Source organism: Cnephaeus nilssonii, assembly GCF_951640355.1.
Source record: "Cnephaeus nilssonii genome assembly, chromosome: 16".
Classification (NCBI taxonomy): Eukaryota; Metazoa; Chordata; class Mammalia; order Chiroptera; family Vespertilionidae; genus Cnephaeus; species Cnephaeus nilssonii.
The window spans coordinates 46,563,900-46,587,174 of record NC_137087.1 but is presented as its reverse complement, the minus strand read 5'-3'; the positions used below and the strand labels follow the sequence as shown (position 1 = coordinate 46,587,174).

Sequence of the window (23,275 nt, the reverse complement as noted above, 5' to 3'; positions counted from 1 at the left end):
TTGATGTAATTTCTGTGATATATTTCCCCCCTCGGCTTCTTAGATAAAGTAGATGATCCAGTATGCAACATTCAAATTGCAAGGATGCTTGAGCTGCCCAGTATCTACAGGAAAGTTTATGACCAGCCTTTCCATAGCCCAGTCCTAGAAAAAGAAGCACTGAGGTAAGTTATGGCCAATCACCGCGGAAGATGTGAGTTCAGCAGAAAGGCCATGCCAAGGGGTCCCTGATGCTGGAGTGGCCCTGGGTTCAAATCCTGAAACCATCATCTTACTCATGTGAGGTTTTGGGCACATCTGCTCATCCTCCATGTGCCTCAGTGTCCTCGTCCGTAAAGTGAAGATGAAAGCAGTGCAGATGTTCCAAGGTTGTTGTGAGGAAAATATACATGTAACTAGGGTCCCTGAAGGAGTTGAGTCGTTCTCAACCAGGGCTGGTCTTACTCTTTTGTGTGTGTGGGGGGGGGGGGGGCGGAGGGGGGGGCGGAAAAACAGGAGGAGTAAGAATATATGGGTATTTTTTAGTACATGTATGCATCAAAGAACTCTGGGAAAAAACAGAATCAGTAATAGTGGATGCTAAGGAGGTGGGAACTGGGAGTAGGATAGAAAGGAGACTTCACTGTGTACACTTCAACTTTAAAAAAATATATGATTTTTATTGATTTGAGAGCGAGAGGAAGGGAGAGAGAAAAACATTGATGAGTGAGAGAAACAGCAATCGGCTGCCTCCTGCATGCCCCCTAAACCCTGGGTATGTGCCCTGACTGGAAATCATACTGGCGATCTCTTGGTGCACATGACAACACTCAATCAACTGAGGCACACCTGCCAGGGCACACTTGTTTTTAATGTGTACATATTACATATTTTTAAATTATATTAAAAAATAACCCAAACGATAGATCTGTATAAAGTAAAAAGTGAAATTCCTCCATTGTCCTGTCTCCTGCCTCAGAGCCATGCCCTAGAGGTTACTACTGTCTCTAGGTTGGTATGTACCCTTTTAGACATTTTTTTCTGTGCAAACACAAGAATATCTACCCATATATTCTGTGGGTTGTCATTTGCTTTTTTACAAAAATGGGATCATATCTTACATACTGTTCTGCAACCTGACTTTTCTTCTGAAGCGATCATGAATATCTTAGTTCTTGTCATCCTGCCTCATCCTTTTAAACAACCTACACATTGTCCATAGTATGAGTTGTCCTTTATGTCAAAGAAAGCATCAATACAGTGTTGCTTTTCCTAGCCAAGTTTCTGTTTTCAACACACCAGAAAGGAACAGAGGTGATCATTTTCTACATAGCTTTTCACCACTTCCCCCAGCAAAAATCCAGGTGTCCTGGACCTTACCAATCTCACATGTTTGCTGAGTGAAAAAGCCAACGAATTCCTCATGAAGAACAGAGTGCAGACCTTTTACCAGCAGGAGTTGGAAATGGTGGAGTCTCTGCTGTCCCTTGCCAATCAGCCTGTGATTCATAGCGCCTGCTCCAAGCAAGTAAGTGCAGGCTGCCCATGGGAGAATTCGAGTCCACTGCCCCAAATCGGCAGCTGAAGGGTGTGAGTGAACGTGACTGTGGTATTCAGATTCACAGGGTGGACCAGGGAATAGAGGCTATGGTTCAATCACATGTCCTTTCTATTCTGGGAAGGTTACTGACCTCTTAAGAATTTCAAATGAGAATGGACCTGCCCTTTTCCTCTCGCTTAATCTCATTAAGCTTAATCATTGAGTAGAGAAAAAAATAGTCTAAACATCATAGTACTTAGTTCTTAGTACTCACTGAGATGGGCATTTAATTTCACCAAGAGTCAAATGTTGGGGAAATAAATGAGAAGAGGTAATTACCCTTCCAAAATTATTTATTGAACTTGAACCAAGGCTTTTACTGATTTGCTGTTTCTTCTTCAGAATAAGGTTAACCTATTGCATTTCAGGAGTTTGAATGAAGGCCAAGTTGTATTCATCCTGCTTTATATGTAGAAATTTCAGCAAATGCTTTAAGTCATTGTTATTTCTCCTGGAAAGCGCTGTTCCCATTTTTTCATCCCTAGTGTTACAGGTGAACTTCAGTTGTTTGGCGCTTCCATATTTGCTTGGAATTAAGAATTATTTGAGACTTTGGTGTTAGGCTTTTCCTTTTATTTCAACTCTTGGGTTTGTTGTTGTAACGTGACTTGTGTTTATTATTTCATTGATTTCAACAGTGGATGATCTCTGCTTAAATGTCACCTTCTTGACCTCCTTGGCCGTCTGCTCTAATGGTCACCTACTTCCTCACTAGGTTATCACCTGTGTTCATATCTCTCCTTATTTGTTCACCTGCCTGTTCCTCCACCAGAATTTAAGTTCTCTATGAGCAGATGTCTCATCTGACTTATTCTCTGTCCTCTAGAACCAGGGCCTAGGACAATTCTGTCAGAAAGTAGGTTTTCAATAATTATCAGTTAATTGAAGAATGAATGGTTTTTAAAAATTCAAATAGTCCCTGAAAGTATCTACTTAAAAGTAAGTTTCTTTCCCATCCTCCCTCCTTTCTCCAGAGACAAGCACTAGTGTTACTAGTGTCACAAATATCCATCTGGAGATAGTCTGCGTATGTAAACTAGAAGTAGTTGTATCCCCCCTTTTTTTACACAAATGGTATCATGCTAAACACTAGTATATCCCTAGCTTTTCATTGAACAGTATGTCTTATAGATCCTTTCCTAGCCATACATAGATTTGCCACTATAGAATAATCTTTTGTTACATGTCCCATAATTTAGATAACCACCCTCTCCATTCCTGGACTGTTTAGATGTTTTCTGATCTTTTGCCATTACCAACAGGACTGTTCTGAATTCCCTTGTTAGGTAACATAAGTTATTCTTCCGGCTTCTGGCAGAATAGATATCACGTCCCCATCCAACTTCCTAGGCACAACCACTGCTTCTCAGTTTCATTCATGAACCTAATTATCTCTTCCTGACACCAGGCTGTGTGTCCAGTGACCCATGATTTTGTACACAGAGATGAGGGATATTGTTTCAGGAAACACCAAGGCGGAGAGGGTCATGACTGGCCGCTTTGTCCTGTGCCATCATCACTTCTAAACAGTTGCAGCTCTCCAGCTGTGCCCTGACAGCAAGATTGACCTTCTTCCATTTAATCATTTAGAGGGGGCTCAATGCCAAGTTGGCCTCCAAGGACTTCTGACCATTCTGCTGGCATGTTTGGAAGGAAAAACTTTGAAGCTTAGTGAAGACCACTTTCTTCCTGTAAACCAGCTCTTCTGCAAAGGCTCTAATTAAGTAGAGAGACTTGAGGTCCCTGAGGACTAAAAGGCTCCTCCAGCCGAAACCGGTTTGGCTCAGTGGATAGAGCGTCGGCCTGCGGACTCAAGGGTCCCAGGTTCGATTCTGGTCAAGGGCATGTACCTTGGTTGCGGGCACATCCCCAGTAGGGAGTGTGCAAGAAGCAGCTGATCGATGTTTCTCTCTCATCGATGTTTCTAACTCTCTATCCCTCTCTCTTCCTCTCTGTAAAAAATCAATAAAATATATTTAATAAAAATAAAAATAAATAAAAGGCTCCTCCATTCAAAACAGAAGGATTGCCATGATACCTTTTGAAATGCTTAGAGAAGAAACGTGTGTCTGCCCAGTGCTGTATGTTTAAAAAGCAATGTATATGGCACTTTATTTGTTTTGTCTTTGGAAACTATTTTTCCATCAATTATGAATTGTTCCCTCACATGGCTCTGCTTGGGGAGGTCAGTGTCATTCAATCGAATCCAGTTTAATTGAGCCTGAGAAACTAGGCATGCTTTATAGCGATGGTGAAACCCTAGATCTTTTGGTACTTTGTGTTGTCATACAGATGAAAGCTTCACAAAAAAATCATTGTGATAGTGTTATAGTTGATAGGGATAGGGAGAGTGGGTTTGAATGCTTTCCCCTTTGTTTTTCATCGTGGCTCTTCTTAGCAAGTCCAGAAACCTGATAAGCAGGCTTTGCAAATCCATTGTTTCTTTGACAGCTGGATAAATGTTGAGTTTGTTTGGAAATGAAGACTATATATATATTTCAGAGATCCACCCAGTTCCTGACCCGCAATGAGGAGAGGCCTGCTAAGGCTCAGCATGTTCAGCCAGTCAGTTTTTTCCTCTCAGTAGCTTCGGTTTCCTGAATCGGATGAGTCTGCTCTTGCTCTTTAGAAAAAGACAAGAAAGACACAAATCCCAGGCCAGGAAGAGCTACTGGCTAGAAGAGATGATTGGAGGTTCTACTCTGGAGGCTGTGTCTTTATAAGCAGCAGGGAGATATGTCCCGAGGTCAGCTGAGGCAAATGTTTTTGGAAAGGAAGCTTCACATGTTGTTTATATTTACAGAGAACCTTTTCTGTTGGGTCCGCCTTGTTCACAGCTGAAACTGTGCTTTTGAGCTCGCAGGCCTGGCACCCTGTCTTCCTGCTGCTTGGTCTTACTGAAGTCGGGGAGGAGGAAGCAGGCTTTATGTATGATCTGGGGATAACCTCGAGTCTTTTTTAATGACAGGAATAATTATGTAACAACATTTCTAGTTAGTTTCCAACTTAGTTCTGTCTTGATAAAGATGTAATATTAACTCGGCCCTTAAGAATCCTTATATTAAATTGACTAAAGAAAATGAATCTCCTTAGAAGTATGAAGATTAAGTAGTTATAAAGTTTTGTGGGGGAGCCTATGTTAGGTTGTGTTTTCCCTAAGTAAGAGGACTCGTATATGTAATTAAAAATGGCTTTGTCTGGAGCCCTCCTGAGTAAAAAGATGTGTGGCTGAGGATTGGTAAGGTGTTTATTCTAAGCACATCCAGATAGCTTTTCTGCCCGTGGGAGTCATCAAATATTTCTGGGCCTTATTCTCCCTTCAGAGAAGGGGTGCTGTCATACGTGGAATGTTTGTCAACTTTAGGCCCTAATGTTCTAATGACCAGGTTCTGCAGCTTGTTCTGTTAAGGAAAAGCTTAGAGTACAATTTAAGAGTCTTAGCTCAGCCGGTGTGGCTCAGTGGTTGAGTGTCGACTTATAAATCAGGAGGTCACAGTTCAGTTCCTGGTCAGGGCACATGCCCAGGTTGCGGGCTCGATTCCCAGTAGGGGGCGTGCAGGAGACAGCCGAACCATGATTCTCTCTCATCATTGATATTTCTATTCCCTCTCCCTTCCTCTTTGGAATAAATAAAAATATATTTTAACAAGAGCTTTAGACTCCCCTCTTCAGCCCAGGAAAGCATAAACATTTGCCAAGATCTATTAGATTAAAACAGTGCCTGTTAGGGAGGCCTCTTCTAGAAAGAGATGGTTTCTCAGAGATGGATTGTCAACACTCAAGGCCATTTGAGAGTTCCTTTCCTCTCCCTGTCACTTTGAGGAAGTGTTGTGGGCATATCTCAAGCACATTCCCTTTTTCAGCATCTTTACCAGTCAGTACCTTTCACTGGAGATAGGACTTGGCCTTCAAACACTTTTTTGGACACTTTGCCATGTTTCTTTCATGCTCTGATCTTTTTAAATCTTTGACAAATTTGTCACATTAAAAATGAATCTATATCTGTAGCTGGTTTGGCTCAGTGGATAGAGCGTTGGCCTGCAGACTGAAGGGTCCTGGGTTCGATTCTGGTAAAGGGCACATGCCTGGGTTGCGGGCTCGATCCCCAGTAGGAGGTGTGCAGGAGGCAGCCAATCAGTGATTTTCTCTCATCATTGATGTTTCTATCTCTCTCTCCCCCTCCTTCCTCTCTCTGAAATCAATAAAATATATATACACACACACACACACACACACATATACATTTTTAAAAAATGGATCTGTACCTTGAAGGACAATTGTTGTTCACTGCTTTGTTGTAGGAATGAACTGAAAATCCCTAATGGAATAATCAGAAGGATACATCCTCTATAATATTTCCATTGACTCCACCAATGTTTTATTAATCAACTTCTGTGTGCCAGGGGGAAGGTGGTCAAGATGAAATACAGCCCTAGCCGGTTTGGCTCAATGGATAGAGTGTTGGCCTGCAGATTGAAGCGTCCTGGGTTTGATTCCGGTCAAGGGCACATGCCCGTGTTATGGGCTCAATTCCCAGTAGGGAGGGTGCAGGAGGCAGCCTATCAGTGATTCTCATCATTGATGTTTCTATCTCTCTCCCTCTCCCTTTCTCTCTGAAATCAATCAATCAATCAATCAATATATATAAAAGATGAAATACAAAGTCCCCAATTCAAGAACCACACAGTCTAGTTAACCCTAGGACATGGCTGAAAACCTAGCTTCCTTGGGATAAGAAATAGGATGACCTGATTACCTCTCTAGGCAGACCTGTCTCCTAGAGAAGGGAAGAAACATTGAAATTGAGGAGACAGCAAACTGACAGCAGTTGAGTTCCTTCCATATGGTGGGTGGTCTTGCTTCACTCTAGGACCCCTGTCCACCTTTAGCCCCCGGAGAGGTCTCTGCAGAGCTATTTGCTGCCATTGTTCTTCATTTAAAATAAAGAGACTGTTTAATACTTTCTACATGCTGGAATCCCCAGCTTATTTCAGTGTGTGTAAAATTCTTTGAAGTCCTTAGGAAGAGATTGTATACAGCCAAGATTTTTTAAAATATATTTTTATTGATTTCAGAAAAGAAGGGAGAGGGAGAGAGAAATAGAAACATCAATGATGAGAATCATCGATTGGCTGCCTCATGTACATGCCCTACTGGGGACTGAGCCCACAACCTCGGACATGTGCCCTTACCTGGAATTTAACTGTGACCTCCTGGTTCATAGATTGATGCTCAACCACTGAGCCACACCGGCCGGGCTATAGCCAGGGTTTTAATGAAAAAGAAAAAGAAAGAACTAATATGTATACAGTGTTTTAGTAATGAATTAAAAAAATATTGTCCATTTGAGTTTTCCATTTTATATTATTGAATTAACCAAAAAATCATAACTACCAGGTAAGGTGTGAAACAGTTATCAGATATAATCCTGCCAGAACAAACTTCCTTAAATACCATCCTGCTAGGCAGGTGCATACCTGGATCTTTTTGACTCAGCAGATAAAAAGCCTGTTGGGTGAATTCATAAACCAGTTGGTCTAGGGAGTTGCTCTCATGTGCTATAAGATGGAACTTACTTTTTTTTTTTCCCTTTTTCTTCTTTCCACAGGCAGATTTTAAGAATGACACCACATCCAAGGCAATTCATAGTATATTTAAGAATGCTATAAAGCTCCTGCAGGAGAAAGGATTCATTTACCAGAAAGATTGTGGTTTTGATAACCTCTTCTATGTAAGAGACTTGCATCTTAATATTTTTCCTTCTTAGCTTCAACTGCAAATATGTTTATTACTTAAGAATACCTATTTACTGTTTTTAAAAATCAATCATTAAAGACTCACATAAAGTAAGGAACTCCAAGGTGCCACATTTAACAGTATATCCTTCTAGACATTTATGCATTTATACATACACACATATAAATATATGTTCCTGTGGCTTTCTTTGTTTTACAAAAAAAGTGATCATTCTCTAAGCCAGCATTTCTCATCCTCAACACTATTTGGGCCAAATGATTCTTTGTCATGGGGCGGCGGGGGGCTGTCCTTTGCATTGTGGGCTATTTAGCAGCATCCCTGGCCTTCACCCACTAGATGCCAGTAGCAGCCCTCCTCCCCCCCCCCTCCGCCAAGTTGTGGCAACCAATAATGTCACCAGACATTGCTAAGTGTCCCCTGGGACAGTTAAGAACCACTGCTCTAAATAATGCTCAGCAACTTTTTTGACACCAAAATAGCACACAGCATCCTTCCATGTTACTACTTATAAATCTACCTCATTCTTTTTGACGTCTGCTTAGTATTCCATGTTATGAAAACTTGCCATAAATGTTTTAACCCCTTCTCTCTGATGGACATTTATGGTGTCTCCAACTTTTGCTCTCACAAATAGTGTTGCTATGGCTATTTTTGCATAACTGCTTTTGTGAACTTATGTAAATATTTCTGTAAGGTTGACTCTTAAAAGAGGAATTGCAGGAGCAAAAGCATGTACCTCTAAGCTTTTGGTCAACATAGTCTGATAGGTCGCCCAAAAGCTTGCACCAGTTGACGTTCTCACTAGGGGTATAAGTGCTTGCTTGTCTCATACTTTCAGAGTTAAAAGTTCACCTCTCACTGCCTGTCTTTAATATTGGAGGAGCCAGGCTGAAACCGGGCCTCTTCATGACCATTGATATTGGGAGCATAGCTGTGGCTTCAGCTACAAGTGATTGTCCTGGAGACAGATCCAAATTCTGAGGCATCCCAAGGGGAATGATTTATAGGCATGATTCCCAAGGGGAAGCTTCCTTAATAGGACACTTTCTTGATAATGATTTAATCTAGTGATTTGTGATTTTAGAGCAATTTTAAAAATTCAAAGGTGTTTTAAATAATATTTGACTAGCTTTTGAAAAGGGTATTGCAATCTGTATAAGGGTGACTGCAGTCCACTCCCCCTCGGGATGGGAAGGCCTTTCAGGAGTTAGTTGGTTGCAGAAGCTCATGATGGACAGCTCACCTTAATAACGCCCCCACCTGCACCTACCCACACGCAGTCACATTGCCACTGGGAGACTCCAGGGTTGGCCAACTGAGTCTATAGAAAGCAGCTCTTCTGAGGAGCAGCAGGACCATTGGGCAGCAGTCCATAGCTGAGGTGTGGCAGCGCTAGGGCACTTCCTCCTATGAATCAGTATGAGCTGGAATGGGGTGATGAAGCAATAATTGCTCTCTCTTCCTCAATAGAACCATTCTTCTTTCCTGACTTCACTCCTCCCCTTTCCACTTAACTGCCTGGCCTTGTTGGTTTGTGTTTTCCTGAGGGCCTGGCCTCAGTGAAAGAATTATTACAGTAATGTAGACACTTCTTTTTATATAATGCTTTCCAGCTTTCAGCAGTTCTCACCCAATTTAATCTTTTAAAAATATATATATATTATTGATTTTTTACAGAGAGGAAGGAAGAGGGATAGAGAGTTAGAAACATTGATGAGAGAGAAACATCGATTAGCTGCCTCCTGCACACCCTCTACTGGGGATGTGCCCGCAACCAAGGCACATGCCCTTGACTGGAATCGAACCTGGGACCCTTCAGTCCGCAGGCCGATGCTCCATCCACTGAGTCAAACCAGTTAGGGCCAATTTAATCTTTACAATAACTTTGTGAAAAGGCAGGCAATATCAGTGTCCCCATTCTTAAATCAGGTCACTCTGTCAGTCCCATCAAACAAGCACTCCGGATATACAGGGTGGGGCAAAAGTAGGATTAAGTTGTGAGTACGCAAAACAGAGTTTATTCTTTTTTTTTTTTTTTTATGGAACACTTCACGAAATTTCGTGTCATCCTTGCACAGGGGCCATGCTAATCTTCTCTGTATCGTTCCAATTTTTTTAGTATATGTGCTGCCGAAGCGAGCACCAGAGTTTATTCTTGTACGTATAAAAAATACGAACAACTGTAGACCTACTTTTGCCCCACCCTATATGTATTTGTTTGCATGCTTTTGTTTTGTTCTTCCTCTTTTCCTTCCTTCCTCTTTTTCCCCTTCTATTTTTTTGTTTTGTTGTTGTTGTTGTTAGATTTACTACTGAACATGAAGGGAGACTCATTTGTCTGGTTTCCTCTTATCTGAGCTGGTTGAGAAAGGAACTAGGTTAGGTTTAAAATATAAGGTGTGGAACACTGAATATTGTATGCTAGCCTTTACTCATGCTTTTAAAAAAGAATAAACTATATAAATATGCTCATAAGTGCATATAACATCTCTAGAAGGATGTGCAGGAATCTAGTAACAACTACTGGTTTTGGAAAGGGGAACACAGAGCTTAGGTCTCAGTGCTGGGAGGAAGTCTGACCTTTGAAGACAAAAAGGGTCTCAAGGGATAGGCTAGATTTGTTCTCTTGCTAGCTTCTTACAGTTTTATTTCCTTCGTTTTTCCTTGCAGTTGGGAGGAGGAATAAAACGAATGAAACTCAAGGCAGGTGTCAAAGACCAGAGGAAAGAGTCCTGGGGTTGAGATCAAAGACTTTGGTCCCTTGTGCCCCCTCAGAAATATAATAAATAAGAGAAATTCAATGAATGCGTTATGAATGTTTAAGAGGAAAGTTGCTCGTTAAGAGAATTCCAGTTTCTCTTTACATCATGGCCTCATGAGCCACCCCCTGTGGACTGTACCTCTAGGTCAGCTACAGAGCAACAAGCTGCTGAGCGACTGAACTGATTTGACAATAGGCCAAGTATTGAAAACCATGTTGTTGGTGTAGGGATGATGATTGTTATGAAATATTTAGAAACTATCTTAAATACTAATTTGGGAGTCTGGATGACACAACCTCTGTGTTAATTAACAACACTTTCTCTCTGAACTTTTTTTCCTACTTAGGTAACCAAAGAAGACAAAGAACTGCACAGAAAGATCCATCGTATCATTCAAGAAGACTGCCAGAAACCAAACCGTAAGTGGTGTGTGTAACACACAGGTGTCCGGATGCGTTGGAAGGGAATGTTTCCTCCCAGACAAGGGCTGGAGAGTCAGGAGACTGGAAGTATGACTGATCAAGATACCTGCCCTCTCAGAGCCTCAGGTCCCTCCTCTCTAAAGTGAGTTAAGTTAGGCTCGCACAGTCGTCCTGACCTTAGCTACACATAAAATTCAACCTTGGAACTTTTTTGAGCATATGAGTACTCAGATTCCACTCTTGGGGATTCTGATTCACAAGGGGATGGAGTAGACATGACAGGTGAGCTCCTCAGGGGATCCTGCTACAGTGAGGCAAGCCACTGGGCTAGGACTTTTTTTGCTGTTGTTGTTTAATTTATTTTAGAGCAAGAGAGTAAGGAGGGAGGGAGAAAGAGAAAAAGATAAACATCGGTTTGTTGTTCGACTTTTTTGTGCATTCATTGATTGATTGTTGTATGTGCCCTGACTGGGGTTTGAACCTGAAACCTTGGTGTATTGGGACAATGCTCTAACCAACTGAGCTACCCGGCCAGGGCCTGGGCTAGGATGTTTTGATGTCCTTCTGGCTCTCATGTTCTCTGTGGTTTATGTTATTTCTTGTTTACTCTTGCCCCTTGCCTTTGAACCCAAACCTTAAATTTTCTTCTCTTCTGACATCAAGCCCTTCAGTGTTGGGAGGAATGGTTCTAGACATTACAGTTTATGAACAGTGTAATTCAGTCACCCTGAAACCTAATAATTTGAAAAAGAAATGGTTTAGAAAATAGTTGGTTTTAGTGGAGCTAGGTCAGCCCCTAGTGGTTAGAAACTCAAACGGTAGGTAGTCTGACAACAGACATTGCAATTTTCATACTAGGTAGAAAGAGAAGAAAGCATTAGTCCTATCTGTAAGTCCTGTGTAAGCTGATCCGTCTTAAAGGTGACTTTTCAAAGTCTGTCTTTTGCAGACAACTGTTGGAATATGTCAAATGACAAATGTTGGAATATGTCAACAAATGACACTAGAAGGAAAGTGAAAAGGTTTGTTAATGATCGTAGGTCTCCTCATCCTGCTTTCCTTCTCTCCAGAGAAGTCCACCTCCAGTCCTTTCAGCCCACACATGCCTGGCGCCTGGACCTGTTCCAGACTGAGTCACTGGATAGAGCTGGACCAGGTCTCTAGCCCTGGTGTTTGATATGCAGCCCTATTTAGCTTTTAAGAACCGATGAGGTCAGAGTCCAGAGTGGCATGATGACAGATCTTAAAATAAACTTAAAGCAACCAATTATTTGAATGTAGTGTTTGTGGATTTCATTCAATGCATTCAGAGCAATAAGAACACATATCCTTTAGTTGGTGTGGGGGAGACCCATCTATCCACAATTTAAGGAGCTTTTAAGAGCAGTGAAATGTGGGATTTCTCAACCAAGAAGGCACAAGAGGCTGCTTCCCATGTAACATCCTTCACTCATCCTAGTCCCAGGCCACCTGGCCAGATTCTCAATTTTGATCTGCATTAGGAACAGAATGGATTGAAATAATCCTAGGGCCTGATAAAGCAAATGAAAGAAATTCACACTTTATCTCTTAGGAGAACCAAATAGCCTCTGTGACCTAAGGGTCTGTAAAGTGGCAGGTTTTATATCCACTTCTAATCCACAGGCTTTGGTGAGTGTATGTGTCAGGTGGACAGTCTCTGTCACTCATTCTATAAGTAGGAGCCTCTAAAAGCCATAAACCCATTCCCCAGAACTAGTAAATTCCCAGGAACTGAATTCTGGAGCTTGAATAACTGAGAATGCCAACAAAAATACCTTGTAGGGACTGTCTGAATGTCTACTGTGGCCACTCCTTTTCACAGGAAATATCTATGACATTAAAAACTTTATTCTGAATAATGTATGCACATGATAAAAGTCAAACAGTGCAAAAATACACACAGAAAAGTCAGGCTTCCTCCCAGCACTGAGACCTAAGCTCTGTGTTCCCCTTTGCAAAGACAGTAGTTGTTACTAAGTTCCTGAATATCCTTCTAGAGATGTTATATGCACTTAAAAACATATTTATATAGTTTATTCTTTTTTAAAAGCACAAGGTTACCATACAATATTCAGTGTTCCACACCTGATATTTTAAATATAACATTGGCTTCTAGAGGTCATTCAGCAATAGTACATATAGAAGTGTCTCAGTCTTTTTAATAGCTGTTCATCATTCCATTATATGTATAAATAGATATTTGACCATTTATTTAACCACTAGAGGCCTGGTGCACGAATTTGTGCACGGGTAGGGTCCCTAGGCCTGGCCGGTGATTAAGGCCAATCAGGGCCTTCCTGCTGCCTGCCGGGCCTTCCTTCATTCTGCGCCACCCCCTGGTGGTCAGCGTACATCATAGCGAATGATCAAACTCCCAAGGGGACACTTTGCATATTAGCCTTTTATATATAGAGATTCCTCTGGACCTTTTGTTTGTTTCTAACCTTTCATACAAAATATAACATTGAGTTTTTCTTTGTCAGGATGATTGGGGCGAGAACTTAAAATCTTTAGTCAGTATGAGTATTTCAGCAAATGTTAAACCTACAATAATAAAAGGACTGTAAATACGAGGCTTGTTTTAGGTCCTTAAAGCACTGATACTGGATTTATCTAAAGATGGGCAGCATAGCATGGTTGTAAAGAGCTGGGCTCTGGGACCACCTTTCCTGGGTTTGAATCCCACCTTGCCACTTTGCAGCTGTGTGACCTTGGATAAGTCTGTACCTCAGTTTCTTTATATGTAAAATGGGGATACTGTTGCCTACATGATAGTTATGAGGATTAAATGCATTGGCATTTTATAAAACTATTTTGAAAATGGCAGAGTAGGAAGCACCAGGAATCTGTCTCTTAGGCAACTATTGCATCTGTCTGGTAATTAAAAATCTGCCAACAAAGGAAAGCCCTGGACCTGATGGCTTCACTGGTGGATTATATCATACATTTAAAGTAGAACTAACACCAATCCTTCTCTCTGTGTAACTGAAAGGCCACTTTGTGAACAGCCTTACCAGAGCTCTTCAACAGCAGAATGGCCTGTCTGAAGAAATATTTTAAGGCTTTGGGAAGAGTTGAAGCTTCTTTAGAGCAGGGACTAGATTATGAGCATCTTCTTAGGTTATGAATACAATAGAATCAGTTATCCCCATGTAAGAAGCCCCTACCATGGGTCTCCTTTCATCCACACAACCACCGGTGAAGTAGGTGATTTTATTGCCATCTTACAGATGAAAAAAACTGACTGAGATGTGAACCACTTTGTCCCAATTATAGAGCCTGGACTTGAATTTGGGTCTGTTGGACTCCAACGTCAGCTCTCCATCTGCACTCTTTTATCTGCTGCTTTTTTTCTGACACCACATACATAGTAGGTGTTCAGGAATTCTTTATCAAATGAATGTTGAAGAAACAGGCTGCAAATATGGAGACAAGTGGAGGTGGCAAGTTTTCTAACAAATGAGTTGACAGAGCCACTAGAGGTCAGAATTTAGCAAGTCTTTGTTAGCCTAGGCCGGTGAAAGTCTCTGACCCTTTGAGCTGTAAAGGACCTCACAGGTTCCCCTACTTCCTCCTCAGTCTCCCTCTCCATAGGTGAGAAAACTGAAACTTGAAGGTACTATGACTTACCCAAAGTCACCAGCTGTACCGACTCCCAAACCATGCTCTGCCCAACACCACAATACCTCTTCAGATGCCTTCCTGGAACCTAAAACATTTTTTTCATCTGAAACATTCAGTGATTGTATGGAGCATGAGAGGCCAAACCTGGCCCCGCCATGGGGCTTTACGTGAAAACTGGGGAGGGTTTGGTTAATGCGGTTTGACTTTAACTCAGGCATTATAAATGCATTTTACATCATGACCCAATAAAGTATATAATTATAGTGCACTAGATAGATAGGTAGATATAAATTATATTTATTTAGAAATTGTTTTACAAAATAAGATTTATCCTACCTACAATGCAGTACATTCTGTAATTTTCTACTTTAGTTTGTTGTACGAAAAAGAATGGTAATCACAACCCACTAAATTGATTTCATGATTGTGCCACGCCAGCACTGCCAAGGGTGAACCTGAGGAGGGGCAGTGAAGGATTGAAGGAAAAACAGACAAGAGAATACAGCTGGGGCTCGGTGGATCTCCCGTGCCTGGATGAGGACACAAAAGACCCAGCCTGCAAGCCGATGCTTTATTTTATAGTCTGATTAAAACAAGGGTAGATTAACATGAATACAAATGTTCTTGTTTTGGCAACACTTGCTGCACTTCCCACAGCCCATTAGCTACTCATAAAGCAATTAGGGAGGGCTATAAGGTCAGGCTTACTTATGCTAGGAGAGCTCTGCCCGCCAGGCTGGGACTTGTTTGTGGCCCTGCCACAGGTCAGCCCGAGGCTTGACCCTAGAGCCGCTCCCTACACATGATCCTCTAATCGTCAGAACTAAAAGTTCAGGTTGCTAACCCTGAACTTTTATCACTGTACACCAGATGGTCTTGGGTTTGGGTAGAGTGTAAGAGGTTACTAGAGCACAACTGTCTCAGACAAACCTTCTTGGAAGCCTGTGCAAGGAGGAATGAAACAGACCAAAACTAGGAGTCCCTTCTTCACCGCGGTAGTCCTGTCAATCAGGACTCATGAGAAAGCATGGAGGCTGCTGTAAACTGACTCTGCTGTCAGTCTCAAGTGGGGTCCCACTGGGAAGCTGGGGGTTCAGCACAGAATACCTGCACTTATACATGTAATGACATTGGAGAAAAAAAATTATCAAGCACTAAAAATCCATTAGGTTATGGATATAAAATTATTGATTGGGAATGCTTGAAAGTTGAAGGCCTGAGCCCTGAGCAGTGGGTCCATAGATGAGCCTGAGAACAGAGTTTTTTGTTTTGTTTTTGCTGATAATCTAAACCAATGCATCTCTGACTTTAACATGCATAAGAGTCATCTGGAGATCTTATAAAGATGCAGGTTCTGATTCAGGAGGCATGGAGAAGGGCTTTGGTTTAGTTTAGAGGGAAGGGAGAGGGAAGAGGGTCTGACAGGTGTGTCCAAGCTTAGCCAACTGCCTTTTTCCTGCAGACATGGAGAAGGGCTGCCACTTCCGGCACATCTTGGCTTGTGCTCGCCTAAGCCTGAATCCGGGCCTGAGTGAGCCTGTGCTACAGCAGGTACTGGAGCTCCTGGAGGACCAGAGTGACATCGTCAGCACCACGGAGCACTACTACATAGCCTTCTGAGGACAGGCCGCAGGCAGCCTCCGCGGAGCCGGGCCGAGGAGAAAGACCAAGTGGCGTGCACTCACAGGCTCTGATTTTAAACATCAGACAGAGGCTTATGGACCAGGAGGCAATTATCTTAAAATCAACTATGAAATAAGGTCATTGGAGGAATGGAATTTGGCATAAATTCTGTAGGCTGCCTTTTACCTGCTGTATTCTTGGGATAAAATGACTTTTATCTCGGCCACGACACACAAGAAAGCCCTCTCGGTTGACCTGCTGACTGGACTGGGCATCCTTCGTGAAGCAGAAAGGGAGGAGACAGTGTTGGTGGCTGAATCGGTGTGTGGAGGGGCTCTATCAGGGTAAAGGGGCGTCACGCGGTAAAGCCCAGGGGCTGCGGGAACTGAAGAGCATGCAGCCAGATCGCACAGATCTAAAGCTTTTTAAAAGTTCAGACTATCAGGACATTCTTGTGGGTCTGCTTTAATGGTTAAGAACCCAGCGCCAGGAAGTGGCTCTCCCTGGATGTGTGTCGCTGAACTAGGATTTCCAAGGGTTAAGCACCAGCGGTGGGTCATGAGTCCAGGTTGAATGCTTTTACAGACCCTCTCAGAGATGGCAGTTAATGGATCCAAGGCATGGCTCTGTGTCCCTTTTCCTTCTGAGTTGAAAGCTGTCTCAGTCCATTTGCCTGCATTGAGGACATAGGGGACTAAATACATTGTCCCTTAATGCCCTGAACTTCCTGGAGGCTTTCACGCAATTATCTGGCTGCAGTTGATGTTGTTTTCAAGATTATCATTGAAGTGCAGGACGTTCTGACACCATCCAGACAAAGACTCAGTATGTGCCCAGACAGGTGATGGAGTTACGCTTCTGCTCAGGATGACAAGGTAAAAGGGAAAAATCTGCGGCATGTAGTAGGCTTGTTCTAACAGCACGATGACAAAGCCAGCCAGCAAAAATAAAGTGTGGAGAGAGATAGGGAGTTAATTACAGTCATTTCACGAAAGGCACAACCGCCTCTGTCTGCTGCGTTTGCTCTTGACGTAATGAGCTCCTAGCGGCTCTGCCCGAGAGCCTGTCGGCCTATAGAGTTGCTCTGCTCTGTGTGCAGATGGAGTGCTTTTCCATTCAGGAGTGGCTGCAGCTCCTTAGTCAGGCGGAGGGCTGGTACTGACAGATCGCTTTCTGTTACGGACTTTTCTGACTTGACCCAAACCTCTGCCCTGTTTCTAACAGTGATTACCCTGATGGCTGCCCTGTGTCCTCGCTGTCCTGTAGAATGGGGTCTACCTGGAATGACATCCCAGTGGTTCTTCCTTGAGGCCAGTGGCTCTTCCATATTGAATATATCTCAGATTATTGGAACTGCCAGGAAGGAGTCTTGAATGAGACCATATATGCTTTGCATACAGCAGCCCCACTTCTAGGGGATGATCACATGGGTGTGAAAGGATGAATGCACAAGATATTCATTGCTATATAATTTAGAATTCTATAACTGGGAAGAGTATAGGGAAAGAATAATTATGGTACATGTACACAATGAAATACTATGCAGCCATTAAAATACCACAGACAGATATTTTTTGCCACAGAGCACACTTCCCAATAGACTTAGTATAATACTACTGATCTAAAGCTACCTGTGTGTGTATGTATATCTGTATAGAGTGCTTCGTGTATGTACATCTATATAAATGTAGCACATGCACACACTTATATACAGTTGACCACTCCCCGCTCCTAGAAGTACTTTCTGCACTTGGCTTTCAAGACACCACACTGTGTGTGCTCTTTCTCAGTCTCCTTTGCTCGGGGTTCAGTCCCAGACCACTTTTCTCTCTAGCTTTCTCCCTTGGAGAGCTCAACCAGCCTCGTGGCTCCAACCATCTGTATGCTGAGAAATTCTACAATTTATCTTCAGTTTGGACCTCTTCGGAACTCAAAACCCCTGCATTCAACTTCCTGCTGACATCTGCCCGTAAGTGTCCAGCAGACAACACAAACTTAACTAACATGCCCAATGCCAGGCCCCCAGTCACCCCGACCCCACACACGCTCCTGACGTTTTCCCTAATTTAGGAAAAGGCAACTTCATTCTCCAGGTTGCTCAGGCCAAGCCCATTGACTTCTTGCTTTCTCTCCCATCCCGTCCACCCACAAATTATTTTGGCTCTACCTTCAAAATATTTCTAGAATCAAACACTTCTCCCTCCTCCACTGCCACCACCTGGAGGATTGTTGCCTCCTCGCTGTTCCCCCTGCCTCCGCCCTTACCCCTCTTTAGTTCATTCTCAGCAGAGCAGCCAGTGATTCTGTGAAAGCTGAAGTCAGACTCCGTCATCTGCTCCAGCTCTCCCAGGACCTTTCAGTCCCATTCCAGAAAGGAGCCTAAGGCATCCCAGTGTCAACAAGCTTCTGCTCTGCAGCCCCCTCCCTCTCCCCCACTCCGCTCAGCATCAGCATCAGCATCAGCATCTTAGCCTTGCAGTTCCTCACTCACTCCAGGGACATTCCTGCTGTAGGGCCTTTGTGATTGCTATTTCCTCACACAGATAACCTCGTGCTGGGCTTCCCCTCCCCTCCTTTGGGTCTTTTCCTTGAGTGTCACCTTCTCAGTGAGGCTTGCTCTGATCTCCCTTTTGCTAATTGCAAACAACGCCTTCTCCTTCCTCCTCAGAATTTCTCAGCACTTAATTTTCTCCCCAGTACTTGTCACCCTGTAACACACCCCATATGTTTCTTACTTGCCCTGTTTTGTTATCTGTTTCCCCAACAGAAGGATTATTCCATGAGGGCAAAACTCTCTCTGTTTTGTTCCTGCTGTATCCTCTGCATCTAGAACAGTGCCTGGCACATCTTTCAAGCAATACCACCTTTGTGTGTATGTGTGTGGCTGCCCTCCACCAGCTAATATCTTCCGGTCTTCCCTATGGGGCTTTCTCCAAGGTCTTGGAAGGCTATTTAGGCCAGAAGTGCTCAGAAGTGACACCCACTGGGAGCAGCCTCAGCCAGTGGGACCTGAGCTTTAAATACTCCAGCTCCCTTGCCCTTCAAATGATCCGTGTCTGAGGCACGTGTTCTACACCACTTCCCAGAGTTTCTCTATGAGATTAAGCTCCATCCACCACACTACCAGCTAACGATAGCCACCCTTAATTGGCTGCCTTCCCCTCCGTTACTTCCCCACTCCCCATAAATGTCTGCCACATCTCTCAAATGAATTGCTTCCTTTCCAGTCTTTGTCTCAGGGTCAGCACAAATTAACACCATGCTCACCAATATATTTGAGGAAAGCTGTATGAATAATTCTACACATCAAACAGAGAGATTAATAGAAATGTTCGCCAAAGTGGTACACTTGTTGCCTCAGAAAAGTGAAATGTAAGATGCTACATGTCTATACTTTGATATGTTTAAAATTAGCAAGAGTCCCAAAAAGAATAAAGCTGTTTCTTACTCCCCACCACACACTCACATTACCTGAATCATGAGTGAAGTAAGAATAAGATGGGCCTTATATCCCACAGCAACATAATAACTCTGCTTAGATGCGGACGCTCATGGAAAATTCTCTGGGGCTAACTACAGCTGGGTCACTGCTCTTGTACCCAAGAGTCACTAAAAGGTTCCCTTGAGGAGGAGGGAAGCTGAGCAAGCATTCCAGCTCTCACTGTGCACATGTTTCGGGAGGTGTGAACACTGATAGAGTTTATGTAAGCAAGAAGACAAATAACGCTGCTGTCTGGTCCAGGATTCGTTTGAAGATCCACAATTATCCCCATGTGGTAAGCTACCAGTACTCCTCATCCCTATAAGACACTTCTTTCTAATTATTCCCCCTCTGATAGTGTGCCAGGACACTGGCTGAGAGAAAGCCAAGTGGAAAGAGTCTATTCAGTGATGAGGAACCCAAGACTTGGTGCCAAGGATCGAAACCAAGCAAAGTTGTAATTTTCCGTTGGTGAACACAACCATACTTTCTTATTAGTGTGGTTTCTTCTCTACAAGTGGCCTCTACAGCAGCTGCCCCAAAGAAGCATCTTGTTTCCATATTAAATTTCTGTGAAGCATACAGGCAAACTCAAAGGCCATGATGAGGCTTGCTGGAGAAGCCAGCAGCAGCTGGGAGAGAAGCAGGCCATTCTGAAGGAATGGTGCTTGTGGGTGAAGAACCTTGTAACAGTTTTTATTTGCATGATGGTCTACTGGTGGAGGCTCTAAATGTGAGCCCAAACTCCCACATACATGAGTTTTTATATAATCCAAAATTTATATTTTAAATGCAGTGTGTGTGTGTGTGTGTGTGTGTGTGTGTGTGTGTGTGTATAATTTTATTTTTTATTGACTTCCAGAGAGGAAGAGGGAGAGAGATAGAAACAGCAATGATGAGAGAGAATCATCGATTGGCTGCCTCCTGCATGCTCCATACTAGGGATGGAGCCCACAACCCAGGTATGTGCCCTAACCGGGGATCGAACTGAGACTTCCTGGTTCATAGGTCAAAGCTCAACCACTGAGCCACGCCAGCTGGGCTTTATTAAACTTTTATTAAGTAAACCCAAACAGGTAAGTCACAGCACAGTCCAAGTTTCTATATTCACAAGAATTCTAAGTCAAATTCCACATTCCAAGTTTCTCCCTGTATGTGAACTTAAAATGATAGGCTTTTCTTTTGGAACAGGAAGAGAGAAATTTTGAAGACCACATCATAGCCCTAGTTATTTTTAGATAGAGACAGTAAAGTTAATAAAATCATTCATTCAGACTGATTTGGTGAAAGGTTTGTGTAAATTAGCAGAAATTCTGGCCTTGAAATAGTGCCATTTTATTTCTTTAGGCCTACCAAGTGTTCTGTATTACACCCGAATCATTATGAGGAAACAGGTTTGCTGCTCTTAGGGAACCTCTTTAATGAATAAGAAATATCTTAATTATGTGTCATTATTCAGTGTCATTTAAATATTATGTATCATTTAATATTAATAGGTGATTTATAAGTACTTGAACCTTAAGAAATTGGAAAACATATGTCTATGCAAAAAATGGTGCATGAATGTTCACAGCAGTATTATTCCTAATCACCAAAAAGCGGATAACCCAAATGTCCGTCAGCTGATGAATGGATAAAAACAAATGTATATCCACACAATGGAACATTATTCAGCCATAAAAAGGAATGAACTGATATATATGCCTTGAAAAAAGTATGCTAAATAAAAGGAGCCAGATACAAGAGGCCACATATTATATGGTTCCAATTTATATGAAGTATTTGGAATAGGCAAATCCATAGAGACAAAAAATAGATTAGTGGGTGCCATGGCATGGGGGAAGGAGGGAAGTGGGTAGAATAGGGGTCTTTCTGTGGATGACGGAAATGTTGTGGAATTAGATCGTGGATGATGTTTGTACAACTCTCTAAGTACACTCAAGACCACTGAAGTGTGGTATAGGCTGGGATTCCTCACATGGTGGCTGGATTCCAAGGGCATCCCAAAAGAGCACAACCCAGACAGAGCTGTATGGCCATTGCGTGCCTGGCCCCACAAGCCACAGGCTGTCACTGTCATGGCTTTTTCATTGTTGAGGCTGTCAGAGTTCCACCCAAGTTCCAGAGGAAGAGAATAAACCACCTCCTAATGGGGAGTAACAGGGTTCTAGAACAGTGGTTCTCAACCTTTCTAATGCCGCAACCCTTTAATACAGTTCCTCATGTTGTGGTGACCCCCAACCATAAAATTATTTTCGTTGCTACTTCATAACTGTAATTTTGCTACTGTTATGAATCGTAATGTAAATATCTGTGTTTTCCGATGGTCTTAGGCGACCCTGCTAGCGGTTGAGAACCGCTGCTGTAGAGCCTAAGACCATCGGAAAACACAGATATTTACATTATGATTCATTAACAGTAGCAAAATTACAGTTATGAAGTAGCAACGAAAATAATTTTATGGTTGGGGGTCACTACAACATGAGGAACTGTTTGCCCACAAGCTCACCCATGCTTTGTATTACCAAGAGTTCTTGGGGTTTTTTTGTTGTGTTTTTTTTTTTTTTTTAAGCTGTGGCACATTTATTTTATTTTATTGTCAATTCTTACCCAAGGATATTTTTCCCTTGATTTTTAGAGAGAGTGGAAGGAAGGGAGAGAAATAGAGAGAGGGAGACATCACTGTGAGAGAGACACATTGATTGGTTGCCGCACACATGCACGGGCTCTTCAATCTGAGGAATGATGCTGTATTCACTGAGTCAAACCGGCTAGGGCTACCAAGAGTTTTAATCACTATCCATCTGATAGGTAAGAATGGTTTTTGGCCCTCACCGGTTTGGCTCAGTGGATAGAGCGTCGGCCTGCGGACTCAAGGGTCCCAGGTTCGATTCCAGTCAAGGGCATGTACCTTGGTTTCGGGCACAGCTCCAGTGTGGGGTGTGCAGGAGGCAGCTGATCGATGTTTCTCTCTCATCCATGTTTCTAACTCTCTATCCCTCTCCCTTCCTCTCTGTAAAAAATCAATAAAATATATATTTGTTTAAAAAAGAATGGTTTCTGGGTTTAGTTTGCGTTTATAATTCTTTAGGTATAAATGGTTGAGCATTAGTTCATTGTGGGCAACCTTTATACAGACACGGTTCTCACCTGGGCGTTAGCCATTGCTGGCGGCAGAGGCTGAGGGCACCCAGGGTCATATGTTCCAGCAGTGGTATCAGCTACAGAATCAGCCCAGAGGCCAGCCGCTGAGGTCTTAGGTTAATACACAGCTGGAATAAACACCCTGAAGAACTTGAACCTAAGGTTCCCAATTTGCTACTTTAAGTGGTTACATGCCTGACCAAATACTATCTATAACAATACATGAAGGCAGCAATCTTTTAAAAACCAATCACCATATTGTCGACTCAGACTTCTCATAAGCTAGATGCCATTCAGTGCTAGTTCAGTCACTCTGTCCCCAGTCAGATTAATGTGGAAAACTAAGTTGCTTGTAAGAAAGTGCTGAGTAAGTGGAGAAGATAGTTTTAGTAACAGAAATGGTCTTAATTCTGTCCCCACTTTAATCAACATAGCCTAATTATAATACGGCTATGCTTGCATTCTCATCCTTGGCTGGGTTTGGTACCGTTAATTGGGGCACTGGGCAACACCCCTTTTGGTAATCTTCTAGAAATTGCTTCCTCTGGGAGAAGGTGTTTTTTTAATTGTTTTACTTTGTTTTCTGAAGATAAGCAGTGAATGGAGAAAATAAAGCAGGAGTGAGGATATTTTTTAGCTATTTTAGAGCTACCATGTACTTTAAAATTTTTTTTTTTTTATTGATTGATGTTAGAGAGAGAGAAACACTGATTTGTTGTTCCACTTATGCAGTCATTGGTTGATACTTGTATGTGTCCTAACCTGGGATCAAACCCACAACCTTTGAGTATCGGGACAATGCTCTATCTAACCAACTGAGCTACCTGGCCAGGGCCAAGTTACCATGTATTTTAGAGCAAAG

At 42.6% G+C, this 23,275-nt stretch overlaps 1 protein-coding gene across 4 annotated transcripts in view; it reads left to right on the top strand.

The window, feature by feature from the left end:
* Positions 1-21,501, top strand: part of STN1 (STN1 subunit of CST complex) — a 36,740-nt gene extending 15,239 nt beyond the window's left edge. For 3 of the 4 annotated variants that reach the window (XM_079793563.1, XM_079793561.1, XM_079793562.1), the window contains 5 exons: positions 44-164; positions 1,333-1,507; positions 7,188-7,310; positions 10,445-10,517; positions 15,628-21,501. In XM_079793563.1, the coding sequence (XP_079649689.1) occupies positions 44-164; positions 1,333-1,507; positions 7,188-7,310; positions 10,445-10,517; positions 15,628-15,785 (650 nt within the window). In that variant the 3' untranslated portion in view covers positions 15,786-21,501. The remainder of the gene's footprint in view (positions 1-43; positions 165-1,332; positions 1,508-7,187; positions 7,311-10,444; positions 10,518-15,627) is intronic. The other variant, XM_079793564.1, reaches the window with a different exon arrangement.
* Positions 21,502-23,275: the final 1,774 nt, after the last annotated feature.